The sequence below is a fragment of the Monodon monoceros genome, unplaced genomic scaffold (genome assembly GCF_005190385.1).
Source record: "Monodon monoceros isolate NGI ecotype Baffin Bay Population unplaced genomic scaffold, NGI_Narwhal_1 Super_Scaffold_21, whole genome shotgun sequence".
In the NCBI taxonomy this organism is placed as follows: Eukaryota; Metazoa; Chordata; class Mammalia; order Artiodactyla; family Monodontidae; genus Monodon; species Monodon monoceros.
In genome coordinates this window covers 169,475,217-169,491,134 of record NW_021703778.1, presented here as the reverse complement: position 1 = coordinate 169,491,134, position 15,918 = coordinate 169,475,217, and the positions used below count along the sequence as shown (strand labels likewise).

At 57.8% G+C, this 15,918-nt stretch overlaps 1 protein-coding gene across 9 annotated transcripts in view; it reads right to left on the bottom strand.

Moving 5' to 3' along the window:
- Window positions 1-15,918, bottom strand: part of EVL (Enah/Vasp-like) — a 165,158-nt gene that overhangs the window by 22,148 nt on the left and 127,092 nt on the right. For all 9 annotated transcript variants that reach the window (XM_029237762.1, XM_029237759.1, XM_029237763.1 and 6 more), the window contains one exon: window positions 1,086-1,149. In XM_029237762.1, the coding sequence (XP_029093595.1) occupies window positions 1,086-1,149 (64 nt within the window). The remainder of the gene's footprint in view (window positions 1-1,085; window positions 1,150-15,918) is intronic.

Genomic DNA, 15,918 nt, shown 5'->3' with positions numbered 1-15,918 from the left:
TGTTACCTTCAAACAGGAAGCTGAGGCCTAGAGCAGTAACTGGCCCAAGGTCACAAAGTACACCATGGCGGCCAGAAGGTGCTCAGAGCAGGGGAGAGGCTCGAGAAGAGAACCCCCTGAGAGAGTCTCACAGCCAGGTGAGGGTGGGGGTGTCGCCTGCCCAGCTCCCGGCCCCGGGCTCTACCTGTCTCACCACAGGCCCCTGGAGGCACGTCCTCTCCCGCTGACCCGGGTGAGGATGCAGGCCCCAGGCCTGCCTCCGCAGCACGGCTCCCACAGAGCCGGGACTCCAAGCCCCTCAGAGACGCTGAGTCCCCACCCAGGAGGCACAGAGCAGGTTCAAGCCCTGACGCTGCCTCACCTGGCAACGTGACCTGGGGAGGCTGCTCCCTCCTTGGCCACCACGACCTCTTTTGTAACTTCAGGACAATGGCACTGGCCCTTCCTCCCAGTTCTAACACTTAAGAAGCTCCTTGGAGGGGGCCGGGGGGGCAGGGCGTCACCCTATGGCCCAAATCCCACCGGCGCAGCCCTGGCCCAGCTGTCCAAGAGCAGCTGCAGCGCACAAAGTGCTCTCACAGCCTCTGTCTGCTTTAAGCTCCGCCGGGAGGTGAGCAGGCAGAGAGTTAAGATCCTCCAGAGAGGCCGTGGCACCCACCCAGGGCACCCAGCGAGAGAGTGCCAGGACCAGGGCTCACGAGGCCTTCGGACAGAGCACAGGACGGGGTCAAGGACGGGCCTCAGTCGCACAGGCCTGGCGGGTCACGTCCGCCCATCTCCAGCAGTACAGCCTTGGCCACGTTACTGAATCCCCAGATGACTGCCTCCTAATATACCCGGGAGGGCTGTGCTCAATAAGTGAATGACACAGGACACTGCCAGGCTGATCACGAGGCTGCAGCGCCGGCGAGCTCTCCCCACCCACCGTGAAACCACACCCTCTCACGGTCACTGGCAAAGCAGCAGTGAGCTGGCTCCCCTTCCTTTCTGGTCAGGCCTGTTCCCCCGCCCCCGTGTCTCTCTGGGAGTCCTGGCTGCAGCCACAGGTGTGTCCTCCAGGGTGGCCCTTGCTGCTGGGGGGTTACCTTCTCTGGATGTCCATCTCATCAGGAGACGGGCCATTCTGCACCTGACGCTGGCTGGAGGAGCCTGTGGAGCAGAGAAGCACAAGAGCGCAGCGGTTAACAGAGAAGAAAGGACCCCCGGGACTCTCCCTGCCTCTGCCCTCTGGTCCCACCCGAGATGGTCTCAACCGCTGGTCCTCAGCCCTGCAACACCCTGTCCCACCTCACCCTCTCAGTCAAACCTCCTTCTCCCTTTCTTGCGGCTCTTGCCTTGGCGCCAGTAAAGGGGGTGCCATTTCACACGGCTCAGAATCACCCCTTCTCGCCTGACCCCTCTGGCTTCCCTCTCAAACTGCACTTGCTGTTGCCACTTCCTCACTTGCCACTGTGCCCTCGACCCTCAACATCTGGCTCCGGCCTCTCTATGTCCCACAAAGCTGTTGTAACTAAAATTTGGAATCACTGAACCCAGTAGATCCATTTTATTCCGCCTTTTGAGCAGGCGAATGACCCTTACGGCAGGTATGTGTCGGAGCCGGGGTTTCAGCACCGGGTCTGGGCCGCAGCCCCGTGCCCCTCACCGCGATGTGACGCCCTCCTGCCTGCATCTAGGAGTCTGGAGCTGTGCGGTGGGCAGAAGAGGACAGAGCAACTGTGGAGCCTTCCAGGCTACATTCTTGCCCTTGACCCTGAAGGCAGGGCCCCAGAACAGGCGAGGTCTGTGGAGTGTACCTCCTGTTCAGACCGGGGCTGGTGCTGTGTTACATTCACAGGAAAATCAAGCTTTTGCTCCAATCTGAGAAGGAGCTGATTGTTCCTTCTCTTTGCCAGCTCAGGTGTCACTGGGGAACTGCGGAGTCACAGCAATGGGGGAGGGACTCCGGGCAAGCTGGCCTCATGCCTCGCTGCCTAGGTGGGGAAGGGGCATTGTCTCCTCTCTAGGATGAGGGGCGTACGACAAAATCCACGATGGGCAGAAGGCTTCTCCCACAGGTGCTTCAAACAGCTGAGAGATTAGCAGGGCGTCCCCTGGGTCAGGGGCACAGCGGCACAGAGAGTAACAGAATCTCAAAGCCGAAACAGGTCATCTGATTCTGGGGCAAGCTTCTGCCCAGTGCAGGTGCCCTCCAGGCTGGCTCTCCGAGCATGATCCCCACAACGCAAGCCTCACCTCCCAAGGGAGCAGGTCCCTTCCTACACCGAGGTCCCAAATCTACCCACCCAGGAAGGCCCGATTTCCACCCCCAGGTGTGACAACACCAGTCCTTTCCAAGCCGGGAGTTTGCTTCCATATTCAGCAGTGCCCAGTCCTAGGCCCCAGTATGGGCTTCAGTCACGTTTTCAGTGAGCCTTGCTTTGCCGCTTCCGGACCCCTGTGTGGATGCTTTAGTTGGGGAAAGAGGATCCAGGTGGTGGGCAGTGGGCCAGCTGCTTGACGGGAGGAGGGCCTCCCAGCACCTGAGGATAAATTTCTCCCCTGGGTGGCCCTGCCTGACCCTGCCTTGTTCAATGCCAACTGCTGAACTCAGGGGCCGGGCAGGAGAGAAGACACCTGCGTACTCTTTACAGAGGTGACTACATAAATATCTGGTGGCCTGGCACATTAGTAGGTGTGAAATAAATACTGGTTTTCTTTTCCTGTCTCTAAACATGCTTGTTCTGCTTTATTTAACATAAAACAACTCTGCTCTTTCTAAAAATTGGTTTTTCTGTAAATATGTCCAGTATAGACATTAGAAAAATTTTCAAGTTTAATAAAGAAAAAACATTCCTAATTAAAAAAAAAAAATCCGCGGTGGAGGGGATCTCTTTTCTCTCCTACTCCGTGAGGCCCAGGCCTTAGGGCTCCTCTCCTCTTGTTCTCAGGAAACCAGAGAAAAAATACGAGAACACTGCTTTACAGCAGTGTCAGAGCACTTCTCTTAATTTAATTTACAGTTACTGTAATTCTCACAACCCTACTGGACAGCTCCCAGGAAGGCTTGTAACAGGCGAGGGAACAGCCCAGAAAGGGTAAGTGCCACACCTGTAAACAGGAGAACCAAGCTCAGACTACCCGCAAAACGCCACTTTCTTTCTTAAATTCCATCGCACCGTGGTGTCGGCTGAGACCGGCCCGTAGGATGAAGAGTCCCGGGCGAGGGGCTGCAGCCCTCAGACAGCGCCCAGGCCCTGCCTGGTGTCCGCACGGCGGACAGTGCCACCCACTCAGCCCAGCATTTGGGGCTCAGGCCTGACAGCTGGACTCCTGCCTTGTTCCAAGACCCGGCCTCGGCTGCTGGGCCCGTGCCCGCGTCCGGATCTGCCCCTCTTCCGGGGCCAAGCCCCTGCCCCGGAGCCCCCGCCTGGCCCCTGGTCTGAGGACGGGAGCCCACCCTCGCTCTGACCGGGCCCCGCCAGCTGTCAGGACCCCCGCTGGCAGCCAGCTGCCACGGCGTGAACTGCGGAGGTCCTGCGCTTGTGCCCCTTGTTCTGCCCGCCGGCCTGGACTGCCTCCTGACACCCTCAGCTGGCTGGCCTGGTCAGGGTGGGAGGACAGAGCACAGCCCTCGCTGCTCCCAGGGGGCTCCAGTCCCTGCGCGTGAGGCATCTCAAAATGAGCCGGCTAGAACTTTAGACACTACGGGGCAGGAAGAGACAACACTGGCTGCGTAAGGCCTCCCATTCTTCTTAACCTCAGAAAACGTGGGTATGTTTTGAGCTGCGAGGGTCCTTAGCATTAGGAAGCACAGGCCCTCTGTCTCAGAGGGGAGGGGTCTGTCCAGGGTCGCGCGGGGCGTGCCTCCTTCCTCCTGGCCCATTCCACCCACTGGCTACGGTGCCCCACTGGCAGAGGCGGGAGGAGAACGGGGAGGAGGCTCCACCCTCCAGGACGGTCTAGGGCCTTTGGGAAGCCTGGGCACAGCCCATCTGTAGATGCCTCTTGTGTTGAGATCTCAGGGCGGGAGCATCGGGTGGCTGGTCATCACTCCCGTCTGTCCCGCGTCCCAAGTTACTTCCCATGATTCTCTGAGCGGTGTGATCAGAAGCCAAACACGCGGAGTGTCCTGTGCCTGAGTCACCGCAGGCCAGCCGTGCCCCCACCTCCAGGATCCAGGATCCAGGATCCAGGTGAGGACCGCAGGCCACCCCACCCCCCAGTCTCCTTAGCTACCAAGTTCTCTGCTGCTGCGTCTGAGACCCCAGCAGAATCCACCTGCCTCTCCCTGTTCACGCGGCTGCCTCAGCATCTCTCCTGGACCCGTGCCTTAGTCAACCAAAGGGACCTCCGCCTCTACCCACACCCCTTTCTCCCCATCCAGCTTCCACACTGACACTGCAGACCACGTGATCTCTGGAAAACACAAGTCTGACCCTTATGGGGTCAAGTCCAAGCTCAATGGAGTTAAGAGTCCAGCCCATCCCCACAGCCGCTTCTCCTGGACTCACCCCCCGCCCCCCAGCAGGCCTTCTGCACCTGCTCACTAAGCCTGGATCACCTGCTGTGCTTCCCACCTCCCCGTCTCTGTGTGGCCCCCATCCACCCGGGACACCTTCCTCACCTACCACGTCTTCAAGGCCCAACTGCATAGCTGCCTCTGCCAGGAAGCCTGCCCTACATCCTCCTGCCTCTACTGCTCGGCCTCTCCCACACCACTTTCTGATATTACAGTGATTGGAGGGCAGAGACCACGCCTGTCACTCATCACTCCCTGCTCAAGGCCGGCTCACATCAAGTACTCGGCGTATTTTATCAAACGGAGTTGGGAAGGTCTGAGGGAACCTTGGTGTGATCACCAAGCCCAGGGAAAAAAGCACAGGTGAAGGAATGGGACTGAACTCGCTCAGATGAAAATAAGACCTACCTAGAAGTGAGCCACAGAAACACAGGGCTCCCCAGGTCCGTGCCTGTTCAGAGAGGAGGCCGACTGAGGCACAGTTCCCAGGCTAACTACTCCCCGCCGGCACCAGGGGCCCACTGCCGCCCGGAGAAGGGGTGTTGGTGGCTTTGAGAGGTGGGGAGGGGGCTTGCCCAAGGCCATGGGGCTCGGTGTCACAAGCTTGCCAAGTCTGGGAGCTCCAACTAAGATAGATGCTGCCCTTCTCTCACTCACTTCAAACAAGTTTTGCAAAGTCACAATAAAGAGCCTAATTTGCACTACAGACACATGACAAAGGGGAAAATTTAACGTGGAACATGGACCCAACATCAGGAGAAGCGGGGTGCCTGTGAGGTTCTGGTGTCTTGTGGGTCCAGCCCACAGCGTCAGAGTGCACACCCTGGTGGCAGGCCAGGGCAGAGGGTGGCCCGTGCCCGATGGAGCCCCTGTCTGACCACAGAGAGGAGCCTGGGGATGGAACAGGCAGGCTCGTCCGCTCTGAGTCCATCTGACATGATTCTTCTGGGGAAGGAGTGACTTCTTGTCCCCTGAGGCCCACATTCCAGCTTCAGGTCGGAGTCCCATCACACACCCACTCCTACAAACACGCTGGTGACTCAGAGGAGGCCCTTTTACCCTTGGGGGTCATGAGGTGGGGGACGGGATGGAGAGACACCACCAGAGGGGAGGGGCAGGCTGGCCAGACCCAGGCCACAGGCCCGCCCGGGAGGGGGGCTGGCAGCCGAGGGCCCTAGGGCAAGTCACTGAGTGACCGGAGGCCACACTGAAGAGGAGAGAGGGGCTGGGAGGACTGAGGTCAGACCTGGGGCCTCAGCAGCAAGCAGGGCATGAACGGCCCTGCGCCCTCCACGGGGTACAGGGCTGTTCCCAGATGGGGTGAGAGCGCCTGGTCTGGGTACTGCGCCCCGAAGACTTCCACGGCCTCCATCTGTGACGCAGATTCCAGCGTGAGATGCGATCGTCCTCGGGAACACTGCCCTCATTTAGCAGCAAGGGGCCGGGGAGAGCAGATGGAGGAAAAGCCGGCTGCACAGGGTCAGGCTTCCGGGAGAAGGGACCCAAAGGGGCTGACCTCCGGCCCTGCCCCAGCCTTGCTGAGAGGGGTGCAGGGGACAGGCGGGTCCCAGGCCATGCTCTGCTGTGCAGGGGGCACCTCCTCACGGGGACTCTGCGAACCCAGGCTCCCTGTCCCCTAGGACGTATTACGTGCACCTGTATGTGCCAGGACCCGGGCGCACAGCCGTCCGACTTAACCCCCAGGCACGTAACCGTCCTGTTCTCCACGTGCCCGGCACTTAACGTACTTCTTGGCATCCGGTCAACACTCGACAAATATCTGTTGAATAAATGAATGATCGGGCCCCAGGCAAACTGTCTGATGATCTCCAACAACTGCCGAGGCTGTGCAGGTAGCACACTCTAGAGCTTTCCCCTCACGCTGGAAACAGGCCGTGGCCGAGCTGGGGACGCGCCTCACGAGCAGGAGATTCGCGAGCAGGGAGACACCGTGGTCACCAGCGGGGGTGGCACTTGGCCAACTCGAGGCAACAGGATGTGGGATGAGAGAACTCAAGTTTATCGAGCAGCCACCATGCTGCGTGCTAGGTCCTGCGCCAGAGACTCCCAAACGTCACTCACTTAACCCGCACCCTCACCCCAGGAGCGTTGGTACCATCCGTATTTTATCCTAAGGAAGCCAGAGAGCAGAGGACATCAAGTGACTTCAGCTCCCTTAGACACATGCCCTTGAACTGCTCCGCCTCCCGGGGAAGGAAGGGTGGGGGAGGCCGGATTGGAGGACAGGGGCAGAGGGTCCTAGAGAGCAGCGTGAAGGGCGGGAGGCAGGCAGCGGCTGCCGGGTTGGGGGGGAGTGGGGGGAGCCCTGGCGCCCTTTCCCGGCCGAAGTCCAGCCCCCGCAGACTCTCAGCACCCACTGGCCTCTGGAGAGGGAGACTGTGGGTTGGCCTGCCTGCCGCCATCCTGCCTGACCCCACGTAGGTGCCCTGCCCACGTAGTGCTTGGGTGAAGTGAGCGCAAATGAACGCTCCTGACCCAGGAGAAAGATCTGTATCCCAGGCTCTCAGCTGTGCAGAGCCTGAAGGGCCGCAGCGAGGAGAGATCCCAGAGCCTACCCGGGGTCTACTTCCCAGTGGGCTGAAGCCTGTCTTGCTGGCACTGTTCCCACGGGAGCCGGTCAGGACCAGACAGGGGCCTGGGCGGTGGAGAGCGGAGCTCGTGTTCCCCCTCCAGTTCTCCCAGCACCCCTCATTCCTGTTTCCCAGCTCCTCCCCGTTCCTGGCTAGCCTCCCTGGACTGTTTCAGTTTGTTCAAATCCCCTCTGGAGTGAACCTGGAGCCGGGGAGACCCAGGTTCTTGCTGGATTTCGGCCACGCCGTAGTTAAGCCCCTCCCCGCTCCTGGCCTCAGTTTCCTATAGAGTGAGAAGGATGGAAGCAAGGATCTCCTAGTTCTGAATCTCTGCAACTTAAAAGGACAAACAAGGAAATACACCTAAATGTTCACAGTGGCTACCTCTGGATTGTGGGCTCTTCCCCTCTTTTTGAACTTCCAAATTCTGCACAAGCAGGACGCATCAGCTTATAATAAAGAAACAAAAGACTAAGAGTCCCCACGGAGGGGTAAGCGCTCCACTGCGACTCCACCCTGAGTCTGGCTGTGCAGGGCAGGCAGAGGCCGTACTGCTCCTGCCCCAGGTACTGCACTTCAAGTTACACAGCTGAGGTAGGCAGATAAGCACTGCAGACACCTTCTCATGAGAAAGGCCGTCCTCCTGCTGGCCATTAACATTTATGAGGCCCTGGGACACCAGCCCCCAGCTCCTCTGGGACAGAAGGGACAGGCCAGGTTTCCAGGCAGTCTCTACAGGAAAGGCATCCCCTGGGCCTCCTGAAAAGATGGAACCTGAGATCCCAGCAGCACCAGAAACCAAGGATCCAGCACCTGCTCAGTGATGCCTGATGGAATTTCTGGCCAGCAAGTGACAGCCACCTGGCCCAGGCTGGGCAGAGCCCCAAGCCCTTTCAAGCCCCCTTCCCCTCTGCCGTCTCTCTGGCTGACTCCTTTTCCTTTCTCCAGAGGTGCCTCCATTTTGGACCGCCTCAGAGCCACACTTTGAGATGGGGTGCAGCCTTCCCTTCTCGTGTCTAGGTTCCTGCTGCCAAGCAAGCAAACACACACATGGGAATGGAGCCTGTGATCCGGGCCTAAGCTCAGGCCTGGCCACGGTCTTCAGAGCCACCCTGCCAAGGCCACCCAGGAATCGGTGGCAGAGCTGGGACCAGCGCCCAGGACAAGTGTCTCCCAGCCCAGGGCTCTGTCCACACCAGCATGCTGATGCTGGGCTCTGGCTGGACAGACAGCTGCCTCACCACCTCTGAGATGCTTAGGAAGCCCAGGCAGGGGTGCTTAAGCCACCTCTTGAGCTTGGCTCAGCAGGAGACAAGTCCCGACTGCCACCGCCCTGCCAGTTTGATTGCTTGCTGAAAGTTACCCCGTGTCAATTTTCTAGTGCCTTTTCTGCCAGTCCTTATGAGTGAATTTAGGCTCACAGTGGCTGATACGTGAGGCAGCTTATTTTGTTTTACTCAGATCACCAGGGCCAGGTGTTTTATCATCCACTGCAATCCTGTAATACACCCTCATCCATGGGCCCGCCAGTTATGGCTCAACCCCAGGGTGACCGGTGGTTAAAGCTGTGTCTAAGAGGCCAGTGTTGAAATGACCTGTAGACCCAGGTGAGCAGGTGCAGAGGCTGCAATTCAGAGAGGGGCGAACTGCCCAAGGCCACACAGTAAGAAGCACCTACCGGCCTTGCAATGAAGCACCAGCATGGTACGCCAGAGAGGAAAGGCCCTTTCACTCTAATGACAGCAGGAGGCCTGTGTGCCACCCTGGGTGCTAGCAAGCAGGGTCCCCTCTCCTGGCGTAGAGGGATCCTGAGGCCAGGGGAAAGGGAGGGACTTGCCCAAGAACACATCCAAACAGGGGTGAACGGGGCGAGAACCCAGGTCTCCTGGCTTCCAGGCCAGGATGCTGCCAACCAGCCTGCTTAGTCCCACTCAGGCTGTGGTCCTCAGGCCAATTATCATCCTAGTAAAATATTTTTTCTCCCTTTCTTAATAAGCTCCTTTCAGAACACGTTATGCACCTTGAAAAGGATCTCAAAGAGAATAAAGTGCAATAAAATCTGTCACACATTTATTGCCTGCGTGACAAACCACCTTCGCGTCATTTTTGTGATTAATCTGCTCAATTATCCAGGGCAGAGCCTGTCAGACCTATGTCATAGACGGGGAAACTGAGGCTTGGAAAGGGTGAGCGATTTCCCAAGGCCACAGGCACCCCAAGTGGACGGGGCTGCTGGGACCGGAGCCCACACTGGCCACGGCCCAGCCCGCGTGCTGCCGCGTCTGCCCACCCTTCCTGCAAGGCCTCGGTCAGAACAGCATCTCAACCCTCCGACCATCAGTGACAGGGAGGTCGTCGCAAGACCCAGAGCTCCGGCCCCGCCTCCCCCAGCACCTGGGAGCGGAAGGGGAGGCCCGGGAGGAGCGGGGAGGAGGGGGAGGGGCTCCCGTCACCTACAGCTCACTCTGCAAAGCACGGTGCAGTCGCAGTGGCAGAAGCAGAAGCAGTGGAAGGTCCACTCCCTGCTGACCATTACGGGCAGGCCCCGGGGCGCAGTCCGGAGGCGCGCTGCTCACATCCTGCCCACTTACCTCTCCTTCCTCAGCCGCCTGGCTTGGGCACTGGGAAACTGATATGCCGGGCAGCCGTCAAATGGGCTTCGCCGCTTCAATGTTTAATGAGGCTTCCCAGCTAACCTATCAGAACCCGCCTGCCTACCCGACTCCAGAAAGCTCTGGGGGCCCAGGAGGAGGGTCCAGACCCCTCGTGGGGCCAGCCCACGGGCCCTGGTGACGCCAGGTGTCTTCCAGAAGGAGCCTCCCACCGTGGCTCACTCTCCTCTTGCCCCCGTGGGCTGTGGGAGGGGACGAGGTGGGTGCGGAGCCAGAGGGTACAGGTGACCAACCGAGGGAAGAGTCCCAGGCACCGCTGACCTTGGCCACCCGCTCTTCCCGAGCTCCATCCGGCCGTTCCTTGGATTTCCTCTCCTCTCCTCGCTGCTTCTCTCAGCCAATCCCTGCCCCTCCTGCCTGCTTTCCAGCCCAACCAGCTTCAAGGCCCGCGGGAAGTTAATCCTTCACCCCCTTCCACCACCCTGGATCCCCTTCTGCCATCATACCTGTGGGTGCAGTGGCTGCTCCTTCCGCTGTGAAGGTGCCTCTGCACTTCCCCAGCTGGCAAAGCCCCAGGGCCCATAAAGCCCAGTCAAGTGGGTCGCCGACCCCGTGGAGCCTTCCCCGACTCCTAGGTTGCCTCCTGCTGTCTCTCTGTCTCTGACTCTTCTCCTTGAGCCCTGCTCTCACACGAAACATCAGAAAGCATAACGCTTCTGTGCTGGTCCCCATGTGGGAAACATCATTCCCATGGGTCCCTTGGGAAACGCTTCCCGGCCCCCAGCCCCCTCCTGCAGCTCCTCTTTCCCTACCAGTGGCCTACTGGGGTCAGGCCCCATCTCCCTTACCATCTTCCCTTGTGATGCTGACTGCTCCCTCTTTACTGCCCTGAGCTAAAATGCAAATATGTACGGATATGTAAGGTACTACAAAGGACTTCAAAGGAATCTGGGATCCCCCAGACTTGCTGCCTAGGAGGGGCATCTCAAGGTTGGCACCTCCTACCCCCCCCCCCCCGCCCCACTCCCGACCTTCCTCCCTGACACGGGGCTCACACGGCCTTGCCTGTCTAAATCTTTCCCCGGATGATTAACACATCGGTTCTGCTGGGCTTTGGGGCCTTGGGTAGCTAGTCGCTTTCCCTCTTTGGGACTTAATTTCCCACCTGCGGGGCTGAGCCAGAGGAGGCAGCAGGTGCTGAGAGCGGCACTCCCCGTTTACACAGTGCACGGACTTGAAGCCACTTGAAGCTAAATTTGAGTCCTGGCTCTGTCACTCTTTGACCTTGGGCATATTGCTGAAGCTCTTTCATTCTGTTTCCTGGTCTGAAACACAACGAGAGCATCCCTTATCTTGGGGTGTGGATCTTCAACGCGTTAGTGTCAGCCTAGAGTCTGACATAGCACGACTCAGCCCTCTGCCAGTGCCCCTTCTTCTTAGGGAATTCTGAGTGACTAACATTTCATATCTCTATCTATTAAATTCTCATAACACATCCCAGGAGTGGAATTATCATTACCTCAGCAGGCCAGGGACGCCCAGAGAAATTAAAAGCTTGTCTACATCAAGTAAGTGACAGAGTCAGAAGCAGAACGAGCTCCTGCAGCTTCCGAGCCCATGTTCTGTCCCCATCAGCTTCCTGTCTCTTCAGAGGTCAGCTCTGCAATGGGTCATGTTGAGAAAACTCCCCAAAGGGGAGGTCTTCAGGAGCAGTTTCTCTCCTTGGTATCCAGTGGTCAGAAATGCAACTCCGGGCCACCCCACCAGCCACGGACCACTTCTCCTTAGAAAAGCGCTATGTGTTAGGTGCAAGCAGCTGGAGAAACTGAAGGTGAGGTCGTAACCGAAGCTAGGATGCGGGTCAGCAGAGACGAGTGTTAATTCTCTTTGGGCTTTAGTGTCTCCATTACCTCCAACTGCTGAAGGCGCAGTGGATGGGATCCGCAGAATTCACACCCTGCAGGTAGCAGGGCTCGGACCCCGACTAAGCTGCCTGCTCCACCTCCAGCCGCTAGATGCTCCAGAGGCGCGTGATGACATTTCAACAGCAGTGTTTGCAAAGGGAATCACGAGCTGCCAAAACACTGTCAGGCAAACAGCTGGATTTGAGCCCTGCTGCTGCCGGTGCGGGACTTTCCGAGCTAGTTTCTCTGTGTATAACACAAGGGTCTTGGCTGATATGGCTTGTAAAGTCCTTTTCTACACTATGAGCCTATGAACCAGCTAATTAAATGTATTTGTTTCTTCAGCAAGGATTTATTCTAAGTTTTCTAGATGAGCTCACGTAAGAACGTCCTGCCAGTTATGTGTGGCTTGGCTAACCTCCAGCTGTGCCTGAGTCACTGAGGTCACACGGTAGGGTTGCTCCTGCACTCTGCCGCTGAGGCCAGGCCACTCTCCGCCCTCCACGCCTCAACTGGAGAGGCCCCTGTGCCTTGGGCAGACCCTTCCACAGCGTGGGGTGCTCTGCGCTACGTGCAGAAACAGGAGGGCACAGAGCACCCTTCTGGAGCATCAGTTTTTTGCGGTGCGCGGGCCTCTCACTGTTGTGGCCTCTCCCGTTGCGGAGCACAGGCTCCGGACGCGCAGGCTCAGCGGCCATGGCTCACGGGCCCAGCCGCTCCGCGGCATGTGGGATCTTCCCGGACCGGGGCACGAACCCGCGTCCCGTGCATCGGCAGGCAGACTCTCAACCACTGCGCCACCAGGGAAGCCCTGGAGCATCAGTTTTACTGAATGGGAAATAATTCCAAATAGGGAAGGAGGCACAGATACACCATGGAGAAGAACATAAAATCTGCGTGAGTTTTTACAACATGGCCCAGGACTTGCAAGGACTTTGGAGGCTAGGATGCGGGGTCTCTTGCAGCTCCACCGCACACCAGCCCCAGGACAGGCGGGATCCTGACCAGCATCCAGGGTCCTGCGATTCACTCTCTGAGCCTTGCCCCGGTGTGCTCTCCTAACCTCTCTGTTCTTCAGTCGGTCGCCTGCGTCCTCCTGAAATGTTGCTTTCTTTCCCGCCTTTCTCTGGTGCTTCCTCTGCCTGTGATGTGGCACGTTCCCACCTCTGCCCCACAAGCCCATGGCCCCAGGCTTGCTCAGGGACTTGGTGAAGCCCCACCCGCCAGGCCCCAGGCTGCCCTTTATCAGAGTTGTGTAGGTGCCTGTGTGCAACCCTGCCGGACTGCGAGCACCTTGAGAAGTGAAATACCCTACACTTATGCCCCCACACCACCGTGTCTACTTCTCAAAACCACCTGACAGGCTGTTAGTACAACCCCATGCAACAGGTCAGAAATGGAGTTTCAGAGGCATGAATTATCCCCAATTGGTGGTAAAGTTGGGTGAAGCCAGGACTCTTTCTGTCCCACCCATCTGCCACCGCAAACAGCATGCCGTGTCCCTCCAAAGCTGGGAGACAGCTGGGGTGCTATCCACGGACAGTGGCAACTGGGGCTGGCCGGCTGGGGCAAACCATCGCTGAGTCCATTTAGAAGCCACGGGCTGTGGCCAAGAGCTGCCCAGGAGCTACAGAGGCAGAGCACGAGGCTCTCAGGTCTCAGGAAGTCCCAGGCAGCTGGGAATCGGCAAGGACGCTCCCTCTAAGCCCTGGCAAGAGCCACGGCGCCAGGGCAGGATATCAGCATGTAATTTTTCACCTCTGAAGATCTGTCTGGCAGGGAGAGGAGGCCATGAAGGCCTGGGGCTCGAGGGGATGGTCTAGGCCCTTCAAGACCTGGCCCTGACGGTTCCGTAAGCCTCACCGCTTCCCCCACACCCGTCCAGGGTGGGAAGTGCCCCCGTGAAAGGCCCAAACACGTCTCTGTGCCTTTGCACGTGCAGCTTCCTCACCTGACTGTCCTCTCTCTTCTCTAACTGGCAAACTTCTATCCATCCTTGAAGCCCCAGATCCAGCATGCCCTCTGCAGAGGCTTTCCTGGAGCCCTGTCCCTGCATCTCAGGCTCCCGAGGCCCTGGACTTACTTCCCTCTGTCCCCGCACTGGCCACACTGTACTGTCAAGTCCCTGTTCTCTGCCTGACTGAGCTCTGCAGACGCGGGAACCGTGTCTTGGTCCTCTCTGTGTGCTGGTGCACGGCCCATAACAGAGCAGGCCCAGGATATGCCTGGTCCTTCATCCATCACACAAACGTCACTGTGCACGGCACTGGGGATACAGCCGTGGACACAAACCGCTCTCCTGGGCCCTTGGTTCTCGAGAGGAAAGACAGGCAACACGGTGGCACGTAACAGGAGGAACGCAGCAGGAAGAGCTGAAGGGGCAGGTGTGCGGGTCCTGCCTCCCTGACGAGGCGTCATGTGAGCCATGGGTTACTCGGAGGGAAGAGCATTCCAGACAGAAGGGACACCGGGGTGAAGGGGCACGTGTGGCACAATCGGGGGGCGACCAGGAGGCCGCTGTGATCGGATTTACGTAAGTGGGTGAGGTAGAGAGTGGGGCGGAAGTGAATGAGCAAGGCAGCCAGGGCCAGGGAGGTCCACGCGGGCCTCGGTCAGGGTTTGGATTTGATTCTGGGTCAGACTGTAAGTCTCTGGAGAGTCCTGAGCAAGGCTCGACCTGGCTTGACCTAGACGTGGAAAGATCAATCTGCTTGTGTGTGGAGAACAGACTAAGCGCAGAAGCAGGCAAATCAAGTAGGTGTCCCCTGTGAAAGCCCAGTCGTTTGTTGAATGAATAAATGATGAATGAAGGCAGGCAGCTGACAAGTGGGTGGGGGGCAGGGTCTCAAATCCTCACACCCTGTCCACTCTAGAAGCTGCAAGTTGCATTCAAGTCCAGCACCTGGGTTTCTGCGTCCCTGGGATGGTCACTTACTAAAATATTTGAGCTGGCTCTTATCCTATATGAGCTAAAGTTGGCAGAAGGCTGACCTGGAAATTATCATTCTTTAGGAAAGATATTAAGTATGCTAACTGAGAAAAAAGAAAATAGATGCTAATTAATTTTTGACTTATTTCAGAAGAAGTAGGCATTTCGATATAAAGATGGGCCAGGTTAAATGCCCATAATAATCAACCCGTGATCAAGCTGGGTTATGATTTAGAAAGTGTGGAGGCCACCAGCTGACTGGGATCTCTTTGACAGGCCATCTGGCTCACTGGGCAAAGGCCTGGACTTTGAATTGGAGACTTGGGCTCTGTCACTCACTAGTGTAGCCTTTGGCGAATCACTGCTGTGAACCTTCGTTTCTTCAGCCTTAAAGTGGGGACAGGGATTCCTAACCTGTCCCCGACAGTCTCAGGAGGACGCCAGGGGACCCGATGAGACCAGGCGGGACAGGTACAACAAAAGACACGTTCCTTTCCTTGAGGAGCATGTGGGCCAGCCCCCGGGCACGTCACCGTTTCTTCCCACACCAGTGAGGACTCTGGCCGTTGCTGAGGGCTGAGATCTCAGACAGTGTCCTGGGATGGGGTGCTCCAGGGGCAAGCATGACAATTTGCATTCTTAGGGTGCTTTACAGCTTGCAAGTCACACTCCCACTTACGTTATCATTTGAGCCTCGTGCACCTCTGCAGGTGGTTATTGTAAAACCACCTTTAAAGACGGGGAAGCTGAGGCTCGGGGTAATGAAACGGCTGGCTCGAGGTTTCACAGGCTTTGTGTGACAGGGCCTGGCGCTCTGTCCTCTGCCCCCAGAGTTTGTGTCATCTGTCAGTCGCTGTGCTGACCACAGGCTGCTCACCACGACCCAACCCGAGATGTACTTGGTGGGCACTGGCGAGGCGGGCATCCATAATGGACCATTCAGGAGCTCAAGCCCCGACTGAGCATGTGGTACCCAGGTCAGATCTAAGGAAAACGAAAAGCCCCAAAGAAATCCTCCCATTAGCGTTAGGGAGATGACCCTGGGGCCGGTGGAAGGAGGTCCTCCTTCTCCGGGATGGGAGCTACACACAAACCAGCAGTGCTTTAAAGGAAGACAACGATGGCAGCAGGCTGCTGCTGGGATGCTCAGAAATCAGGGGCCCCAAGAAGGCTACAAAGTACTGCCAAGGTGCAGAGGGAGACCCCCAAGGGTCAGGCACAGCTTCTCCTTGGACCCTTGACTTGAACTCACCACCCCAGCCCAAGCAGCCCGGCCTCCCTGTGTCTCCCAAGGTATCACCACAGGAGTTGATATGTTAGTTAGTTAACTTTTCAAATACTAAAAAAAAAAAAAAAAAAAAAAAAAAAAAAAAAAAAAAAA